The 19,980-nt window shown below is 60.5% G+C and overlaps 1 protein-coding gene across 1 annotated transcript; it reads left to right on the top strand.

Moving 5' to 3' along the window:
• Positions 1-550: 550 nt before the first annotated feature.
• On the top strand, positions 551-13,404 carry SLCO4A1 (solute carrier organic anion transporter family member 4A1; the record flags this gene model as incomplete). The annotated part of the gene is made up of 11 exons (XM_080716469.1): positions 551-1,346; positions 3,004-3,094; positions 4,234-4,355; positions 4,722-4,833; positions 7,948-8,102; positions 8,924-9,119; positions 9,937-10,102; positions 10,181-10,353; positions 10,610-10,674; positions 11,024-11,172; positions 13,261-13,404. 11 exons carry the CDS (start codon positions 551-553, stop codon positions 13,402-13,404), a joined length of 2,169 nt encoding a protein of 722 aa, XP_080572595.1.
• Positions 13,405-19,980: the final 6,576 nt, after the last annotated feature.

Below are 19,980 nucleotides of genomic sequence, written 5' to 3'. Positions count from 1 at the left end.
GCGCTGAGCCCAGCTGGGCTATCAGGGCATTCCATCTGCAGACCGCAGCTCGTGTGTACGGGCAGGGCGGTGGGTGAGCCAGTGCAGGTCAGGGTGGTCCGGGCCCGAATGGGGCCAGTGCGGTCCGTCCTGTGATCACCCCGCTCTGCCCTCAGCTTCCTGGCCTCCAGCTTCAGCCCCTGCGGCCATACCTCCCAAGAGACAGCTTCTCCTTCCAACAGTTCAAAAAAAAAAAAAAAAAAAAAGTGCTGGAATGCAGCTATGGCCCTGGACAAGATTCCCTAAAGTACGGTTTAGATTTAGGGAGGGGCTGGTCAGAGGTGGCCGACCCATGAGACTCGGTTCCAGGGTCCAGGCTGGAAGGCCATTGGCCCACCCCAGAGACAGGGCTGGAGCCTTCACACCAGGTCTCCGTGTGTGCGGGGACAGGTGGCTGTGCTAACCAGATTTCTTCTCGCAGAACGCGCCCGCCACTGGATCCCTCGGGGCCGCTTCTGCTGCCGTCACGCTGTCCCAGCGGGCTCCCGAGGCCCTCACCGCCAGCCCCCAGATGCCCCAGCACGTGATGGGAGACAAGGACTTCCTCTCCATGCAGCAGCTCCTCTTTGCCGGCGCAAACCCCGCCATGGAGAATGGGTTTGACCACACCCCACCGGGCAGCAGGGCCTCCCCGGGCTCTCTGCGCTCCACTGCCCTCAGACCCCTGGACTCCCGCAGCTGGCCCCTGTGCGAGCCCCAGGCTGAGGAGCGGGGCAGCCTAGCGGTGCACAAGGCGCAGTACGTCTCAGCGGGGCAGAGCACGGCGTGCGGCTGGCGGGCCTTCGCCCCGCGGTGCCTGCAGGCCTTCAACACACCCAAGGGCTTCCTGTTCTTCCTGTGTGCGGCCTCCTTCCTGCAGGGCATGACGGTGAACGGCTTCATCAACACCGTCATCACCTCCATCGAGCGGCGCTTCGACCTCCACAGCTACCAGAGCGGGCTCATCGCCAGCTCCTACGACATTGCCGCCTGCCTCTGCCTGGCCTTCGTCAGCTACTTTGGGGGCAGCGGGCACAAGCCTCGCTGGCTGGGCCGGGGCGTGCTGGTGCTGGGCACCGGCTCGCTGGTGTTCGCACTGCCCCACTTTACTGCCGGCCGCTATGAGGTGGAGGTGGACCAAGGGTTCGGGACCTGCCCGGCCAACCGGAGCGTGGCATGTGTGGACAGTGCCTCGGGCCTATCCGGCTACCGGCTGGTCTTCATGCTGGGCCAGTTCCTCCACGGCATGGGAGCCACGCCTCTCTACACACTGGGTGTCACCTACCTGGACGAGAACGTCAAGTCCAGTTACTCACCCGTCTACATTGGTGAGTGGGGCTGGCTGTCGCAAGAGGCCAGAGGGCAGCATTAGCAAGACGATTGTACACCCTGAGCTGGGGCCTGCTGGGAGCCGGGCCACGCCTGGCTCCTTGGGTGCACCCTGGCTCACAGGGACTCTACCTGAGACGGCAGGTGCGGGCGGGGTAGGTTCACCTGAGCCTCAGGGTTGGTGGATGTGCGGTTGTCTTTCATATGAAGCCCCCACCAGGGACTCCAGACCACCACAGCCAGAGAGACCCCACACAGCATCTGCCCATACATGGGGCCCATGGGGCATGGGTTGGGGCCTGGCGAACCGGCTGCAGACCCTCCCTGCATCTGGGAGGAGCTCTGCAGGCAGCCGGGTGGTGAGGGACAGTGCCTCTGCGTCCCCACGCCTGCCCGAGACTGGCCATGCAGTGGAAAATAGTTGGGGGGACCCGGGAAGAGTCAACATCCAGGCAAAATCACATTGTGGCTCCCGAGTTCTCACTGTCCCCTCAGATCTGCATGGGGACTCAGGCAAGGCCGAGCGGGCCCCGGCTCCACGTAGCCCCAGGGACCTGTGTCTTGGGACAGCGAGGGCAGTGTTGGGACAGTCCCCCAGGCCTGGCAGACCCACGCTCTCCCTCGGAGGACTTAGCCTTGTGCTGTGGCTCTGTGTCCCTCGTGTGTGACTCAGCCCTCCCAGAGGGGAGGCTCGGGGACAGTCAGAGTAGCTGGACGGCACTTCGGGGCTGGATGCTGAGGTTAAAACCTCAGCTCCCTGTATCACTTAGTGAGGCCATCTAGGGGCTGGTCCTTCCCAACCCCAGATGAGGGGCTCTGGGACATGCGGTGTAGGAAGGGCGGCGAGGCCCTGGATCCCTTGGCCCTCATCCCGGGAAGGCTGTGGCACCGCACCCACCCTGAAGGATGTATCCTGGGTATTTGCTCCCTCCTGAAGGAGTCCAGTTGTCCCAAGTTTACTTTAGAGGAAGTTTTGAAAAGTTGATTCCAATTCCAGTACTTGGGAAGCTGACACAGGAGAATCATGGGCTCGAGGACAGCATCGGCAATTTAGTGAGGCCCTCGGCAACTTAGTGAGAACTTATTTCAAAATAAAAAAATAAGCTGGACATGGTGGCGCCCGCTTGTACTCCCCGCGCTTGGGAGGCGGAGACAGGAGGATCACGCATGTTTGAAGCCAGCCACGCTGGCTTAAGAGACCCTGTTTCCAAATAAAAATATTAAAAAAAAAAAATAGGTCTGGGAGTGTAGCCCAGAGGTAGAAGGTTCTTCCAGGAACCCCAGTACCACCAAAAATAAATAAATAAATAAATAAATAAATAAATAAATAAATAAATAAATAAAAAAAATAGGGCTGGGGGTATAGCTCAGAGGTAGAATGCCCCTGGGTTCCATCCCCTACATATAAAAAAAGAGAGAAAAAGAAACAGAAGAAAAGAAAGAAAGAAAGAAAGAAAGAAAGAAAGAAAGAAAGAAGAAAGAGAGAAAAGAAAACCAGTGACTCCACTTGGGTATCTGGCCTGGTGCAGGCTGCGTGGAGAGACCTGACCTAGGGGTCTTCAGCGAGGCAGCGTGCACAGGAACACGGGCAGGGCTTCCCCCAGGAGGGGCCTCCGGGCTGGCATGGCAACCCTTTCCCCTCTGCTCACTTTGTAGCTGTCTTCTACACCGCGGCCATCCTGGGCCCTGCCGCCGGCTACCTGGTTGGAGGCGCCATGCTGAACATCTACACGGAAGTGGGCCAGAGGTGAGCGGCCCGGGCTGCCCACCTGTCTGTCTCAGCAGCCTGTTCTGACACAGCGGAGTCCATGGCTCCAGGATGGGCCCAGGGCTGGCTCGGGAAGCCCAGCCTGGGGCAGGGGCAGGGGCAGGGGGAGGGGCAGAGGGACTCAGGCTCAGTGCCCGAGCCCTCTAGGGCTCCGCTAAGGCCTTCATTTGCAGGACTGACAGCCCTTTTGCTACTGCCAGCAGCAGAGCCTCTGGTGTCTTTCATTTCCTGTGTCTTGTTTGATGATAGTTTTTGTAAATTTAAACAGGAAAGAAAGCGAGTGGAGGGTGGGAGGGCAGAGAGGGGGACAACGGGAAGTTGGCCCTGGCCAGCTGCTGACCACGGGGCCCGTAACACCCGGGTTCATTGCCCTGCGTGCGAAGGGCTGCTCCAAAGTCTCCCCGACTCCAGGACAAGTCTCGGGCATGGCTGCCCACCCCTAGGACTCTGCGGGTGGTCGCTAGCCCTCTGCCCTCACAAAAGCCCCTCTGGCCCAGGTGCAGAGCCTGGAGCAGGGTAGGCACAAGCCCTGGGTGGGGGCCCTCCACTCGTCATGATCTGGGTCCGTCCCCAGCCAGCGCGTGTCCCCCGCCCCCTGCGACATTCCATTGATGGGAGCCTGACAGTGCTGTGTCTGGCTGCTGCCCTTGCCCCTACTGGCCTCTGCCCCCTCCTCCTCCCTGAGATGACACACGCCTGGAGGCCCGGGCTCCAGGGCGGCTGGTGCCTCTGTGGGGGGCTCAGTGAACTGCAGCTGAGCCCCTGTCCCCCAGCTCCAGGGGTCCTGGGGGCACCATCTGCCCCTGATGCTGGTGGGGGGACAATTGCTTGGAGAGCCTGCCCTTCCAGGCCCCACAAGGTGCCCGCCCGGGGACCTACTGCAGGCAGCCTGTCCTGCGGGCCAGGGTTTGGAGGTTGGGAATGTGTGAGCCGGGGTGTATATTTGAGGGGGGTCTCCTTCAGTCTGCAAGGAGTGGGCCAGCAGCTGTACTGTGGGAGCCCCTGGTACAGAGGGTCCCCAGAGGTCTGTAGACCCCCAGTCAGTTGTCCAGCGTGCGCGTGCTGAGAAGGACAGGGTGGGGGCCACCGTGACCTAAGTACCACTTCCTCTCCGACAGGACGGAACTGACCACAGAGAACCCACGGTGGGTGGGCGCCTGGTGGATTGGCTTCCTGGGTGCTGGGGCCACGTCCTTCCTCATCGCCATCCCCATCCTCGGCTATCCCCGGCAGCTCCCAGGTGGGTCCCCTGGGTCGGCCTGGCCGCAGCTCCAGGAGGCAGCTCCTCCCTTCCCGTCCTCTTCCTTCTGGTCACTCCCACTGAAGAGGAGCAAGGGCAGAGGCTAATCCAAATCTCCCTTCCAGAAGGACAGGTGTCGTGTCCAGGCAGGGCGAACCTGGACACGATGGCCGTGGTCCCCACGCCGTGGCCTCTCCCCACCCCTGGGCCATGCAGTGTCCCAGCCAGAGCCAGCCCCTTCATCCCGTCTCTCCGGTCTCAGGGGTCAGGTGGGGAAGTTCCAAGGCCCCGAGCAGTGGAGGAGCGGGCAGGGGTCAGCCTTAAGCCGCTGGAAGCCACAGCCACCTGCGGACTCTGTCCCTTTAGGCTCCCAGCGCTACATGGCCATGCGAGCGGCCGAAACACAGCAGTTGAGTGGACAGAGGCCCAGGGCGGCCAGCAACCCGGCCTTCGGGAGGACTGTCAGAGACTTGCCACTGTAAGCACATGGGCCACCCCTCCAGAGCCCCACCACCCCAGACGGTCAGTGACCCACCAGCCCCAAAACATGGCAGAAGATTAGGGAGCAGCCGCGCCTCCACGGTCCTGCCACGCCACGGGGCGGGCTGCAATCTCACCAGGGGTCACCAGGTGGCCCTCCCAGAGCCCCAGCCGGCAGCCGCTTCTTGGGTGCCACCTATGGGACTGCCCTTGGGCTGTCCTGCCCCTTGCTCCTCCTCCTGCCTCGCGGGCGCAGACATTTCCCTTGCTGTCTTCCCTCTGTCCTCTCCTCCTGGGTGTCTGTGACCTGACGTCTTTGTGTGCGGGCACTGAGCTGCTGGGCATGAGGGACAGCGCAGAGCCCAGTGTCCTTGAGGGATCCTACACTTCCCTGCTCTCCACAGGGCCGGAGGTGGCCCTGGGTCCCCTGGGACCTGCTGCAGCCCTTTCAGGTCCTTGAGCTTGTGAAGGGCGACACCAACTGGCCACACAGGGGCAGAGGCTGTTGGTGACAGGTGAGCAGAGAGCAGATAAAGGGCTGGGGTCACCCCGCAGGAAGCCTGTCCCCTGTGTCTGTCCCCTGTACAGAGCAGTCAGTGCTGGCCTGCCAAGGTGGGACGAGGTCACTCAGGGCCTGCACTTCACTGCCCACCCCCCTTAGGTTCCCCAGACGGGCCAGCGGCCTGCCCACTGAGCAGGGGTCACCCCAACCCAAGGGGCCAATAGGCAGCCCTGAGCCTCATCCCAGTGTGGACGCAGGCCTGGGCCTCTGTGTCAAGGGACAGGAGGGTGATGCCCAGGGCCGGTTCCCTAGACCAGCTGCCACTAACAAATGACTCTGGAGCACGCGCCCTTTGCTAAGCCAGGACCAATTCCCTGGCCAAGTCAACACGTGGGCTTCCACCCTGCAGCCGAGCTGGGGGAGGAAATCAGGGGGCTCGCTGCCCGGGCAGCCAGTCACCTCCTCGGCACCAGCCAACGGGCCCGAGTCAAGCAGGTCTGGGCCATGTGGGGACGTGGCCGGGCCTGCTCCCAGCCCCCTGCACCTGGACCAGCCAGTGCCCGGAGGCGGGATCCTCTCTCTGGGATGGGAGCCCACACTCCTTCTTCCCTGTTTGGACCTGGAGCCTAGTATCTGACCAGGAAGGGACCGCTGCTCCTGTGTGAACCAAGATAGGGATGAGAGGACCTGGCTGCTGCTGGGCGCCAGGCCGGAGCTCCGAGTTTTGGTGGCTGGGAAGCCCAGCACACGTCCTCCACCACCTCCCTCCCCGAGGCACCTGCTGGCTGCATCAGGGGCCCCCTGCTAATCACGGCCCCCCTGCACATTCCTACTTTCTCAGAATCCAATTTATTTTTGTCCCATATCCTCAAAATGTGGAACATTTACGCGCCAAGGTGCTGCAGGCTGCCTTGATGCGCTGGAGTTTGTTATCACATCTAGATGTAGTGGGGGGTGCGGGGGGAGCGTGCCCTCCTGCTGGTGAGCAGGGAGGTGGGGCCGTCGAAGCCAGCACCCCAGTGTGACGGGGGCAAGCACACCCTCCTGTTTCTGCCCGTGTGTGTGTGTGTGTGTGTGTGTGTGTGTGTGTGTGGTACTGGGGACTGAACTCAGGGACATTCTACCTCCAAGCTATACCCCTGGCCCTAGTAATTTTTATTCGGAAACAGAATCTTGCTAGGGTGATGAGAGTCTCAATACTTGCTGAGGCTGACTTTGAACCTGAAATCTTCCTATCTTAGCCCCCCAAGTTCTGGGATTGATTACAAGCCTGCACCACTATGTCCAGCTTGCATCTGTTTTTAAAACACTGAGCTGTGGACACAAGGCAGTGTCTGATGGCCACACTGGACACACTCACAAAGAATATTCCAAAGGCTCTGGCAGCCAGACGCCCATCACGGCTTGGAGAGGTTGTTTTATTGTTGTGGAAGTGTGAGTTCTCTGTGCTGGAAGCCAGGCTTCAGGACAGCGCTCTGTGCTCCTCTGCCCGTGTGGCGGCCTCAGGGGATTGAGCACAGCCCATCTGCCACCGCTGTGTTGGGGATGAGACTGTGCTCTGTGTCTGAGAAGCAGATGCAGCTCTTGAAACAAGCCCAGGACTACAGCTGGCTTGGCCTGCCCTGGCCACTTCTGCCCCAGCCCGAGCCCACGGTGTGACTTCCTGTGCGGCCATCCTCCCCGGCCCTGTGCCCAGGCCCTGCTGTGTGCTGGCCATCTGTGTTGCCCGTCAGCGTCGCCCATCAGCGTCGCCTGTGTCTAACCTCACAGTCAGCAGTGTGTGCCCCGGCCTCTAGCCCAGGAACACTGGAGGCTGCTTCTCCATTCCTGCAGAGAGGCTCCCCACAGACCCATGGCAGCCCCAGTCAGGGTCTGAGCCCGGCTTTGCCCTTGCTGGGGAAGCAAGGCACGGGGCCTCCCCACAGGGGCCACGGAGCAAGACATGGCATCACTGCAGTCCAACCCAGGTGCCAGGTATAGGCTGAGAGTAAGAGGCCAAGTCCTGCCCCAGGGCCAGCAGGCACACGGTCCTCCAGTCACCGGAGGGAGGGCTCTGAGCTGCCAGGGGATCAGCGGGCTGCATCCGGCCCTGGCATCACCCCAAGTACAGGCCTAGAGAAGGCGGAGAGACCGCCAAGACCACCCAGGGCCCCTCAGAGGGCCGGTTCCAAATCCCAGGGACTTCCTGCCCTCTTCCCTGGGCCTGCGGTTCAAGAACTGGCCCCACTCTTGGCAGCTGGGCCCCGCCCTGAGCTTGGCAGTTCAGCAGTGTCGGGGGCCATGCGGGGCTTCTCGACACACTGAAGTCACGTCAGGGTTTCCCACAGTCTGTTCCAGCATCTTTTGGGATGACTGGGTCAGACTTATAATATGAAGCCATTGGTTCTCTGCCTGCCAAGCCAGCCTTGAGCCCCTTCCTGGCTTCTCTGGCACACATGTGGGGGTGCCTCTTCCCTTGCTGGACCCCATTCCACTGCCCTCCCAGAACGGGGGTCTGTTGTTCTCGGGGAGAGGCCACAGCCATGGGAAGGGCGGCTTCCTCACACAAAAACTCTGGCCCGCTCTGACCCTCAGTCTCTTCCCTCCTCTCGGTTCCCCATCCCCACCCAGCGCCATCTGGCTCCTCTTGAAGAATCCCACGTTCATCCTGCTGTGCCTGGCGGGGGCCACCGAGGCCACGCTCATAGCTGCCATGTCCACGTTCGGCCCCAAGTTCCTGGAGGCCCAGTTCAGCCTGAGTGCTTCTGAAGCCGCTACATTGTTTGGTAAGAAAGTTCAGGACCAGGTGCTCTGCAGAAGGGCAGTCAGGGCCGGCTATAGTCTGCGGGCCCTCAGGAGGGGCAGGGCATGGGGGCAACCCCGCTCGCCACCACCACCCTGCTGTCTGCGGCAGGAAGGGTTGGAGCTGGCCGCCCTGGGTCCCGGAAGCTCACGGGGCCTTGTGGCCGGAGCCTGGCTCTGCCCTGCTAGTGCTCACGGGCACCCATCCTGAGGGAGCCCAGCCTTGCTGACCATGCTGGCAGGACGTATCAGGGCGCAGGGTAGCACTGAGCTGCACGCGCTGGCCACCAGCTGACGCCCACTTCCAGCTCCCACTGCCTAGGGGGAGAGGGCTGGGGATCCCACCTCCTCTGGACACTCTCTTGAGGGGCCCCTCTGGGCTGAGCCCACATGCCCAGTGCCTGCCTACAACTCCACCCCTCTTTAGGGCATCTTCTGCACCCAGACCTCTCCTCCCTCTTCCACTGCCTACCAGACCTGGTCACCTCACCCAGCCAGGGACCCTAGGTGGCCTTCAGGACCCTCCCCCCTTGCCTACCCACCCCCGTGTTGCGTACAACGGCCACAGTCTTGTCAGGATCGGCCTGCAGGGACTGGGGGGTGAGACTCGGGAGCGAGAGTCCCTGGACAGAGTGGCCAAGCTCCGTGGATGCCCTGCTTCTCCTGGTCCTGGCCCCGCCCCACACCTGGGTCTCTCCAACAGGCAGGGATTGATCCCTCGGCGCCTCGGCTTCCCCACGCAGTAGTGCAGTTGAGGAGACCCGGGTCGGTGGCTCCGGCCCCCTAAGCCCTCCCCTCTCCCCAGGGTACCTGGTGGTGCCAGCAGGCGGCGGCGGCACGCTCCTGGGCGGCTTCATGGTGAACAGGTTCAAGCTCCGGGGCCCCGGGATCATCAGACTATGCCTGCTCTGCACCCTGACCAGCCTGCTTGCCTTCCTTGTCTTCCTCACCCACTGCCCCAACGTGCCCATGGCCGGCGTGACGGCCGGCTACAGCGGGAGGTGAGGCGGGGCGGGGCCGGTGGGGCGCCAGCAGTTCTTACCCATGTGCAGTGGCCCATGTCGGCCCAAGTCACTTTAGATTCAGGCCACTCCCTCTCCTCTCCTCTGTACATGGGACAGGGTGGCCCAGCTCCCAGGGTCCTCATGGTGGACGTGGCTGGGCATCAGCTCTCGCTGGTTGCCCTGTGGGGGGACTAGGGAGACATTTGTCCCAAGCAGCTGGGGAGGGCCAGACGTGTTGCTGGGAATGGGAGGTGTCAAGGAGCAACAGCAGCTTCCTCCACAGCCCCAGGGATGGGGCGCTGTGCGGCCTCTGGGACCCAGGGGCAGGGAGCGTTCTGCCCAGAGGACTCTGTCACCGCGAGGAAGCCACCCTCAGCATCCTAAAGACAGTCTTGGGCGGGGAGGAAGAGCGGGCTCAGCGTGCTTGGGTTTGCGGGAGAGGACGCCGTGCACACCTGCACAGGCTGCTACACGCGTGTGATTGTCTGAACACACAGCCGGCCTGTGCCAAGCAACCGGGTATCATGCCTGGTACTCCTTCCCAACTTTTGCCTTTGAGCCATATTGCCTCTCGAGAAAAAGAAAACCCCAAACAGCCAGCTAGGAGCAGTACATTGCGGGGGAGGCCAGAGCTGGGGCGGGGCGCTATGGGAGCCCGTCATCAAACTGGGAGCGCCTCAGGCTCCAGGTGGTCTAAGCTTGGCCAGTGCGTAGACACCAGATGTCGGCCAGTGGGGACAAGCGCTGGGGGTGCCCTGGGCCTGGGGGCACCACTCGGTTCTGGCCTCCCTCCCAGCGGCCTCCTCTCCCACAGCCTCCTGCCCGAAGGTCACCTGAACCTCACGGCGCCCTGCAACGCCGGCTGCCGCTGCCGGCCCGAGCACTACAGCCCCGTGTGCGGCTCCGACGGCACCACGTACCACTCCCCCTGCCACGCGGGGTGCCCCGAGGCCCCCGGGCCTGGCCTGGGCAGCCCGAAGGTGAGTGTGGCGGCTGGCCGGGGGCCGGGCAGGCCTGTGCTTTCTCCCTGTGATCAGCGCTCTTGTTGGGCTTCCCAGGTGTACCGAAACTGTAGCTGTGTCCCTCCGAGCGTTTCCTCGGGGTCTGGCAATGCCACCGCAGGGAAGTGCGCCTCCACTTGTCAGAGAAAGCCCCTCCTTCTGGTTCTCGTGTTCGTTGTAATTATCTTTACCTTCCTCAGCAGCATTCCTGCGCTGACGGCCACCCTGCGGTAAGTACGCGGACTCTCTTGCAGCACAGGCAGCTGGCGCCCTGCACCTGGCAGCCGTGCCGGAGCAGTACCAGGCCTGGAAAGCGCCGGCCGCTGCTGGCGGCAAAGAGCTAACTGTCTCTGACCTCTGGCAAGGTGCTGGCCACCTGGGGAGGTGGTGCTGTGGCCCGGGGCACGGCCACGACGCGGCTGCCGGCGTGAGGGTGCGACGTGGACATGCTTGTGCGGGGGCTGACGCCGGGGTTTCCTGTTGCAGGTGCGTCTGTGACCGGCAGAGGTCCTTCGCCTTGGGGATCCAGTGGATCATCGTTAGAACACTAGGTACTGTACTTGGTGAGGGAGCCACGCACAGCCGTGCGCCATGTTCTGGGCGCCGCCCTCCCTAAGCCTTTGCGGAGGCCACCACAGGGAGGGTCCCTCCCTGACTGCCCACTAGAGGGGCTCGCCGGCATCTATTTGCCCAAAGGATTGCACTTCCTTGTTATAACACAAAGGCTCCCTGCTCCGAGCCAACCCTGACTCCAGGTGCCCCGAGAAAGGGGCTTTTAAGTCCCCTTTTGGTCCCCCCCACACAATGGCCACCGTTGTCTTGCTGAGAGCCCACATATTTGGGGTCCCACGCACACATTCCGGGGCCCACGCATGGTACTGAGCCAGCCCTTCTCCGCAGGCAGCATCCCGGGGCCCATCGCCTTCGGCTGGGTGATCGACAAGGCCTGCCTGCTGAGGCAGAACCAGTGTGAGCAGCAGGGCTCCTGCTTCGTGTACCAGAACGCGGCCATGAGCCGCTACATGCTCATCGCGGGGCTCACGTACAAGGTGAGCGGGACCTTGGGGCCCGAGGCCTGTCCTGGAGAGCAGAGGGCGGGGGCTCCGCCAGCTGCCCAGGGGCTCCGGGCGCTCCACCTGCCAACGCTGCCTGGTTTGCAGGCACCAGCACCAAGGTGCTCCCATGCCTCAGTTTCCAGAAGGGCACCTTCTCCATCCTCGTGGGCCTGGAAGATGTGAGGGGTGCAGGGGCCGGAGCGGGCAGCAGGCCCTGGGTAGGGGAGCAAGCCCCACTGTGCTGTAGCCAGGTGTTAGGGGCCGCCCACTCCGCCGTGGCTGCCCGTCCCAGCAGCCACAGGCTCCGCTCCCTCCCGGCCAGGTCTGCAGGGTATGTCGCCATCCTAGCCCTTCTGCCTGACCCTTGGTTTTCAGCTCTTAAGAGAAGCTCCCTGTTGTAACCTTGGGCCGTGCTACCTGGAGAGGAGCACAGAGGTTACTCCCAACCTCTCCCACAAGAGGATAAAGCAGCAGGCTTTCACGTGAAGTGGAACGCAGCTGCCTAAGCTCTGTCCAAAGCTGGTCCCCGCCTCACACACCCACGATCCACCCTCCCCTGCACCAGGTTCTTCCTACCTGGATGCCTGGTGGGCCCCGTGGGAGGCAGGTGCTCAGGACTTTGGCTTTGAGCACCTGCGTGGGTGTGACTAGAAGCGGTGCAGTCAGCCTCTGATCCCTGTGCAGCCCGGAGAATAGCTGCCCCAGGACACACAAAAAGTGTTCTTAGAGCCGGGCGTGGTGGCGCACGCTTGTAATCCCCGCGCTTGGGAGGCGAAGACAGGAGGATCACGCAGGTTCGAAGCCAGCCATGCTGGCTTAGGAGACCCTGTTTCAAAAAAAAAAAAAAAAAAAAAAATAGGCCTGGGAGCGTAGCCCAGGAGGTAGAAGGGCTTCCAGGAACCCCAGTACCACACACACACACAAAAAAAAGTGTTCTTAGATGTGCACACATGAGCTCTACATCGTACAGAGGGCACAGGCGTGCTCACACTCACCACGGCCTGCACACGACTGTGTCCCACTCACACCCGGCAGGGCCAACGCAGCCCCACGTTGCGGGTGAAGAAACTGAGACACGAAGACTAAGAAATTGCCCCTGAGGATGCGGAGCGGGGCCCACCAGCCCCACGCCAGGCCTCTGGCTACGCTAACAAATTCTGAAAACGGGAGTGAGGGTGGGGGGCTGAAACAGCAGGAACATCCTCCCCTCTGTCAGGGTCCTGAGGCCAGAAACCCAAGGCCAAGGAGCCGACACGTCTCCTCTGCCGTGTCTCTGCCTCCTTTCCTGGTTCTTCTGAGGCCACTGGGTATCAGGATGCCCTGGTCCCAAGATGTTCAACATAATTATCTGTACAGCCGGGCGTGGTGGTATATACCTGTAATCCCAGTGCTTGGGAGGCTGAAACAGGAGGATCACAGGTTTGAGGTCAGCTTCAGCAAGTCCATGAGGCTCTCAGCAACCTAGGGAGATCCTGTTTCAAAGAAAAAAAGCTTTTTTAAAAAAGGGATAGGGGGCCGGGCGTAGTGACGCACGCTTGTAATCCCCGCGCTTGGGAGGCGGAGACAGGAGGATCGCGCAGGTTCGAAGCCAGCCGCGCTGGCGTAAGAGACCCTGCTTCAAAAATATAAAATAGGTCTGGGAGTGTAGCCCAGAGATAGAAGGGCTTCCAGGAACCCCAGTACCACCAAAAAAAAAAAAAAAAAAGGGATAGGGGTGTAGCTTGGAGGTCGAATGCCTTTGGGTTTCATTCCTAGTACCACACAGACATACACATAAACACACAAAAGTTACATGTATGAAGATGATTTCCACATGAAGCCCCCTTCGCAGATACCCAGCCATGAATGCCTCCCGCACCTCATGCCCCAGCCCTGCTCTCAGCCAGAGGCTAGTGCCCTTCCCTTACTAAAGAGTGTTGCAGGGAATGCGCGTCTGCTCCAGAGCAGGGTGGTCTCAGCGTCCTCGTGAGAGGGACACCGGCAAGGGGTGGAGGGGCCTAGGCGGGCCAGGTCCCACAGACCCTGCTTTGAGGGGTCACTGAGGCGGCCTCGAACCCTAACCCTACCCCTCTGTCTTCCCAGGTGCTTGGTTTCCTCTTCTTTGCCACCGCCTCCTTCCTCTACAAGGCCCCGTCAGGATCTTCCGACGGCCTGGAAGCCCCCCTGCCCAGCCATTCCTCAGCCTCTGAAAACCCCACAGAGGTCCAGCTCCAGAGCGACATCTGACCCCCTCCCGGCCGGCAGCCCCGGCATCTCCTGAGCACAAGAGCCTGCACTGCCTCCCTCTGGAAGGGCCGAGCCCTCGCCTTGCTGCAGTCTAGCCCTGGATTCTGGGGCCGCTGGAGCAGCCCCAGGGCCACGACTGAGCACCGGGCCACGAGCCTCAGAGCCTCAGAGGAATGGCCTGAGACACATCCGAGGTGGACGCGCCCCTCCCACCCCCGCCCCGTGCATCGGGGTGTCGCACCTGGTGGGCTGCCTGCGTGGCCCGCACTTCCCTGACTGGTGGGCAGGCAGCCCCAGGGCAGTGTGGTCAGCGGAACTACCTCCTGTCCTGGGACCCATGCGGCCTCTGCCGTGGGCGGGAGCAACTCACCCAAATCTATGTTTGTGGATTCACATTTTACATAAAAACAAGTCTTACACTTGGCCCTGTGGTGGACCTTGGGGTAAACTCAAGCAGGGCTGTGAGTCTACTGGGAGGGCCCCAGGTGGTCAGCGGGGACACCGTGTTTCTGTGTGTCCTCCCTCAGTTGCAATTGTGCATATGTAAATAAATTTTAATATCTAAAACCACATCTTGTACAGTATGTTTTGTTTCTATGAACCTGCAAAATTTGGAGGTGATACCCGACCTTTGCATGGGCTTTGGGTGCAGGCCATCCCAGGCACTGGCCTGGCAAAGGTCCTGGCAAAGGTGGTGGCACATGCTTGTAATCCCAGGATTTGGGAGGTTGAGACAGGAGGATTGTGGTTCAAGGCCAGCCTCAGCTACTACCTAGTGAGGCCCTTTTCAACTCAGTGAGACCCTGTTTCAAAATACAGAATAAAAAAGTAGGGCTGGGTGTGCAGCTTGAAGGTAGAATGCCCCAGGTACCCTAAAAAAAAAGAAAAAGTAGCGGCTCACTTTCTCCACTGCATCTCCCTCGTTACCAGCGAGGGCGGTCAGCTCTGGGGACTGAGACGCGCCCCATCAGATTTGCCTCCACTGGGGCTGAGCCTCCAGGAGGGAGTTAGGGCGTCCGAGGTCATAGGGACCCTGACCCAGGAGGACCACTGTCCTTACAAGAGGAGACCGCGGAGCTCGCCGGCTCTCCCCACCACACCAGTGAGCCCAAGGAGCAGCGGCAGCCGGGCCACCTCCCTGCCTGCTGTGTGGACGCGGCCGCTGTGTGGCGCCCCTGGCCTTGGGCCGAGGGTGGTCTGAGCACAGACAGCAGCTTCCGCCCGTTGCCCCTGCTCCAGGAGCTGCCTGGCTGGGCGCCTGCATCCTGCAGGGCCGGCGCCTCTCGCCCTGACTCTCCGCGTCCCCAGAGCGGCGTCTCTGCTCTTCGGGTCTGGCCTCTCCCGGGAACAGCTACCTTTCAACTTTGATCTGTTTTATTGCACAAAGATTTTGATACTCACACAACCCAGGCCTTGGCGCTCACTGGAGCTCAGGCTCCACATCCCGGTGAAGACAGCTGGATGTCCCCGCATGTCGGAGTGCTGGAGTCCTGCCCAGCCTCACCTCGCGCACCATGTGACCTCACCCGCATCCCCAGCCTCTCCTCGGGAGCCCCGCTCTGGCTGCAAAATGTTGCTTTCTGAAGGGAACTGTGGTCAGGGCCCAGCTTTGGCTGTGAGCTTTCACCTGGGGACAGCTCCTGGGTCCTCCAGCGGGTGGGGGTTCCACGGGTACTGCCAGTGGACACCAGGGGGCAGCACAAGCCTGGTCTGGGCCGTCAGTGTCTACCTTTGTCGGCTCCTGGCTGGTCTACCCTCCCCACACCAGCAGGCAGCAGGGGTCTCTTCCCTCAGCTTCCTGGGCAGGGGCACACCATTGCACCCCTGAGCTGGACGGCCACCTTCCTCAAGCCTTGGGGACCGTCTCTTGCTGGGAAATGGGCAGGCCCTGGGCAAAACCAAGATGGTCCTGTGAGCAGGAAACAAACGGGCTTCCTGGCCTCGTGGGAACTGGCTGAGCACCGGCTGTGTGCCGGCCTGTGCTCAGCCCACAGGTCAGTGGTCAGTCTCCAGGTAAGCCACCCAGGCCAGAGGACAGCTTGGCCAGTGACTCCCAGGATGTTGGGCGAGAAAGACCCCAGGTGGCAACTGGACACTCCCAGTTCCCCCACCTACTGCCAAAGCCCTCCCGCTTGCTGGGACAACGCCCACTGGGCTTGGGCTCAGTTCTGAGTCGAAGTCATGATTTGGAGAGGCCAGCAGACCACTGGAGGAGCCCAGACCACTCTGCTCTACCTCCTCATCCCGCCTAGATGCCAACTTCACAGCACCTAAGCCCGCAGCTCAAGCACCGTCAGTGGCTCCCCAGGGCCCCCGGCAGGATTCTGACTCTGGGCAATCAGGAAGGTGCAGCAGTGCACACAGGAAAGCTGACTTTCCACACCAGTCTGAGGCCCTGCTGGGCACACAGCCTAAGCCCCTCTGCAGAGGAGCAGGGTCCCACTGCCTGGCTGTGTGACCCCAGGCGAGCTGTCGGCTGCGGCACGCCTCGGCTTCCCTTTCTGTAAAAGGAGACAAGAATATCATTGTGAGTGAAATTAATCTTTTTTCTTTTTAACATTGACTGCAAGCTGGGCGTGGTAGCGCACGCTTGTCATCCCAGAATTCGGGAGGCAGAGACCAGAGGATCGCAGTTTGCGGATAGCCTCAGCTACTTAGCGAGGCCCTTCACAACTCAGTGAGACCCTGCTTCAAAATATATATAAAGACTAAAAAAAAAAAAGAAAAATAGGACCGGGGGTATATCTCGGAGGGAGAATGCCCCGGGTTCCATCCCCAGTACCGCAAAATGAATAAATAAATAAAGTTGACTGCCGTGGGTGTTTTATTGTAGTGTTAATCTGCTTTTTCATCACGCTGAACAAAATTTCTGATACAGCTGAATTCCTGATACAACTTAGAGAAGGAAACGTGTATCTGCTCATACTTTCAGAGATATAGTCCATGGTCTGCTGATTCCAAGGCAGACATCACAGTGCAGCAGAGGAAAGCTATGAAGTGACAGGAAGTAACCGGAGCCCAGGCCCGCCTTCCCAGTGACCCACTTCCTTTAGCCTCGCCCCACCTAAGTTACCACCCAGTAAATCCATTCAACTCATTAACCCTTCCTCCCTACCCACTGATGGGATTAGACCCAGATTCAGTTTTTTCACCTATAAACCTCGCAGCTTCAGGGACGTGCTTTCAATACATGAGCCCTTTGGAGGACATCCCAAAACCCCCAAAAATCACACTGATAAAAAAAAAAAAAAGAGGGAGCCAGGATAGTGTCCCAATTTGTGAATCTGTGACATTTGGCAAATTTAGAAGCCAAGATTTTCTATGGGGTATGCCGGAGCCAGCTGGCAAAAGTACGGGTTCCGAAGAGAGGAGTGAGGATGAAAGAATTCAATTCTAAGACTTTAATTCAAAGAATTTTAATTCAAGCATGGAAGGTTCGCCGGGCCATTCCCGGGTCCATATCTCTACTGGCCGATCCTGGGTTTATTTCTCTTGTGGTATTTATACAGTTTCAGGTCACTCAATCCCTCGTGCCATCACCACCTGAATACAATAAAGACAGACCCAGAGCACATACCTCGCGGGCAGGTCAGTCACTACCCTCTCGCCATCACCACCTGATCTCAGACCTTGATTACTTTGAACCTTCCATGACCCCAAACCTTGTTGACTCTGGTCGAAGGGCAGTCAGCTGAGTGGAGGACAGTCAGAAGTGTTCCTTTAGCAAAGATAAGGGGGAAACCTTAATGGCTCCCCACAGGGGTAAACAAAAACAACCTTCCGCCAGTGGTGGGCATAAATGTTTAAGAGCCACACACACACAGAACTTGAAATGCTAGGCAGATAAATCCCTAGCATCCAAGCCAGATATGAAAGGCTCTAGAACATCAAAACAAGCCGGGAGAACATCAAACACGTCCAGCGGGCGCCACCGTCCCTCCCGATCCTGCCGCGGGTGAGCCTGTCACACAGCAGGCCCGTGTGCCCATCTGGCGAGACCAGGGGCCCTGCCTGGCTGGGGGCGGCAGGCGGCAGAGTGCAGGCAGATGCCGCTGGGCCTGCGCCTCTTAGCTACGGCGTCTCTGTCCCCCAGCTGCACCAGCTGTGCAGCTCCCCTTGGGGTGGGGACCCCGAGACGGGGAGACCACCCTCTGGAAGGTGAGTCTAGTGACCGTGAACGGAAGTCCGCCAAGCAAATGGCTCCCTTTGTACCTCCTGCAGGCCATGCCTGGTGGGGGGGGGGCAGCAAGTTGGGCCAGAGGACAAAGTAGGCACATACTTCAACAGTCGGCCTCCTCGGCTCTGTGCTGGTAACCATGGCCAGTCCCCTTGACCAGGTGACCGCCAGGCCTGCAGTTACCACCTGCGCCTGGCCCTCCCGGCCTCTCCTGGGCCACCTGATCTCCGATCCACTCCATGCCCCGCCTGAGGCCCGGGGTCATTCTGGGCAGAATGGCAGCCCACCCCTCTCCCCAGTGCCTGATGGGCCTGGCTGTGCACAGGCTCCTTGGGCCTTCTGGGAGGTGCATTAGCTCTGACCTGCAGTTTGTTCAATCAGTGCCCATGGTGTCTATGGCTCATGCTGCCCTGTGGCTGGTGTCTTAGTTTTGGTCACTGGCACCAGGCCCGGTATCCAGTTGCCGCTCAATAGTTTTGGCAGTGGAGCAGGGCACCTACCTACCACAGGCTGTAGAACAGCAGAGGCCCGCCCGCCCACCTCTGAGGACGTCCCGGCCACGGTGGGGCTCCAGGGACATCACCCCCTTGTCCCAGCACCAGCAGATGGGCTTTCGTGGTTTGTGGTCTGAGTCTGGGCGGTGGCCCCAGGACGGCCGCAGCGGGGCCGAGGGCGCAGGGGCAGGTGCCCTGTGCCGCTCCTGGGGCCGCGTGAGCTAGGCGGCCATCGCCCAGAGATTGTGTGCGCACAGGTTTTTTTCATCAGCAGCACATTAAGAGAGCGCGTGTGATATCTGCGTAATGACTGCCACATGATAATCCATTTTATTCTCCGTCGGCTCTGCGGTAATTACATTTCTGCTGTTTTTAATTCATAACTTGGTCATTTATTCAGAGTCATGTTGGGCTTGGGCCGCAGGCTCTCCGGCATGGTTGCGGAAGGAGCCTGCGCCCCGTGCCCCCGCTGTGGTCCGGAGGCCACGGAGCTCAGACTCTGCTCCACACTGTGGTGAGCTGCTCCAGAGGTGGTTTTCTGGATGCTCAGCCCGGAGGAGGGCGACGGCAGGAATGAAGATGTCAGCGCAGGTCGGACCACCATCCACCGCACCTCCAGACTCTCGTGCACACAGCCATCCCCCAGCAGCGTGGCCGGGCTCCACTCTGGGAGGACCCCAGGGGTCCTGAGCGCTCCACTTACCCTTCCCATGCCTCAGCTCCCCCACCTCCGACACATGGCTGTTGTCCCAGTCTTGGTTTCGCTGGGGTTGTTGAAGGCAGGCTGGTTTACACTAAGTACAAAGTAGGTGTTTATTAAATAGCTGAACTCCTGGTCTCCCTGTAGACAGGTGAGGATCCTGGGGCAGATTAGCCTGTGCCGGCCACACAGCCCCCCAGGTGATGCCCCCAGGAGTGGAGCCCCTGGCCTTGGCCCTGGGTGGCAATCTCCCAGGGGTCTGTGGCCTCCCGCGCCCTCCTCTGCTTTGCAAGTCCTTAGGAATCTATGCCCCATCCTGCGCCCTGGTTGGCAATCTCCTGGGAGGGGCCCTAATATTTGCTTGGTCGCCTCCTACTCTGCCCCCTCTGCATGAAAGCCCCTCCCCTCCAGACTTTGATTTTTCCCAAGAGAAATTCAGGAGTCCTCAGAGATTTAACTGCAGCAGCCCAACCGCTGGGCAATCACCACACCTGGAAGTCACTAATTAGAACCTCATTAGCCCAGGTCCTCCATCTCTCACCCCAGAGCCCATCAGGAGTTTGGTTCTTGGCTAATGACTGTGTCCAAGAAGCACAGCATCAAAAGCGTCAATTGCTATTTATTTCCCACGCTCCGCAACAGCTCAGCGTGCAGGGTGGGGGCTGATGAGGGGGGGGGGCACCGGAGGCGGGGCCTGCGGTGGAGGAGGGTCTGGAGAGGGGAGGCTCTGGAGATAGAAGGGAATGGTGATGAGGTCTGCAGATGGGGGTCTGCAGTAAGGGATCTGCAGGTGGGGGTCTGCAGTTGGGAGGGTCTGTAGATGGGGGTCTGCAGATGGGGCGTCTACAGAGGGGGGTGTCTGCAGATGGGGGTTTGCAGAGGGGGTTTGTAGATTAAGGGGTCTGCAGGTAGGGGTATGCAGTTGGGGGGTCTGCAGATGGGGGTCTGCAGTTAAGGGGTCTGCAGGTAGGGGTCTGCAGTTGGGGTGTCTACAGAGGGAGGTGTCTGCAGATGGGGGTTTGCAGAGGGGGTTTGTAGATTAAGGGGTCTGCAGGTAGGGGTCTGCAGATGGGGGTCTGCAGTTAAGGGGTCTGCAGGTGGGGGTCTGCAGTTGGGGTGTCTACAGAGGGAGGTGTCTGCAGATGGGGGTCTGCAGAGGGGGTTTGTAGATTAAGGGGTCTGCAGGTGGGGGTCTGCAGTTGGGG

Source organism: Muscardinus avellanarius, assembly GCF_963383645.1.
Source record: "Muscardinus avellanarius genome assembly, chromosome: 19".
NCBI lineage: Eukaryota > Metazoa > Chordata > Mammalia > Rodentia > Gliridae > Muscardinus > Muscardinus avellanarius.
Note: the sequence above shows the minus strand (reverse complement) of the source record. Positions and strands in the feature narration are given on the sequence as shown.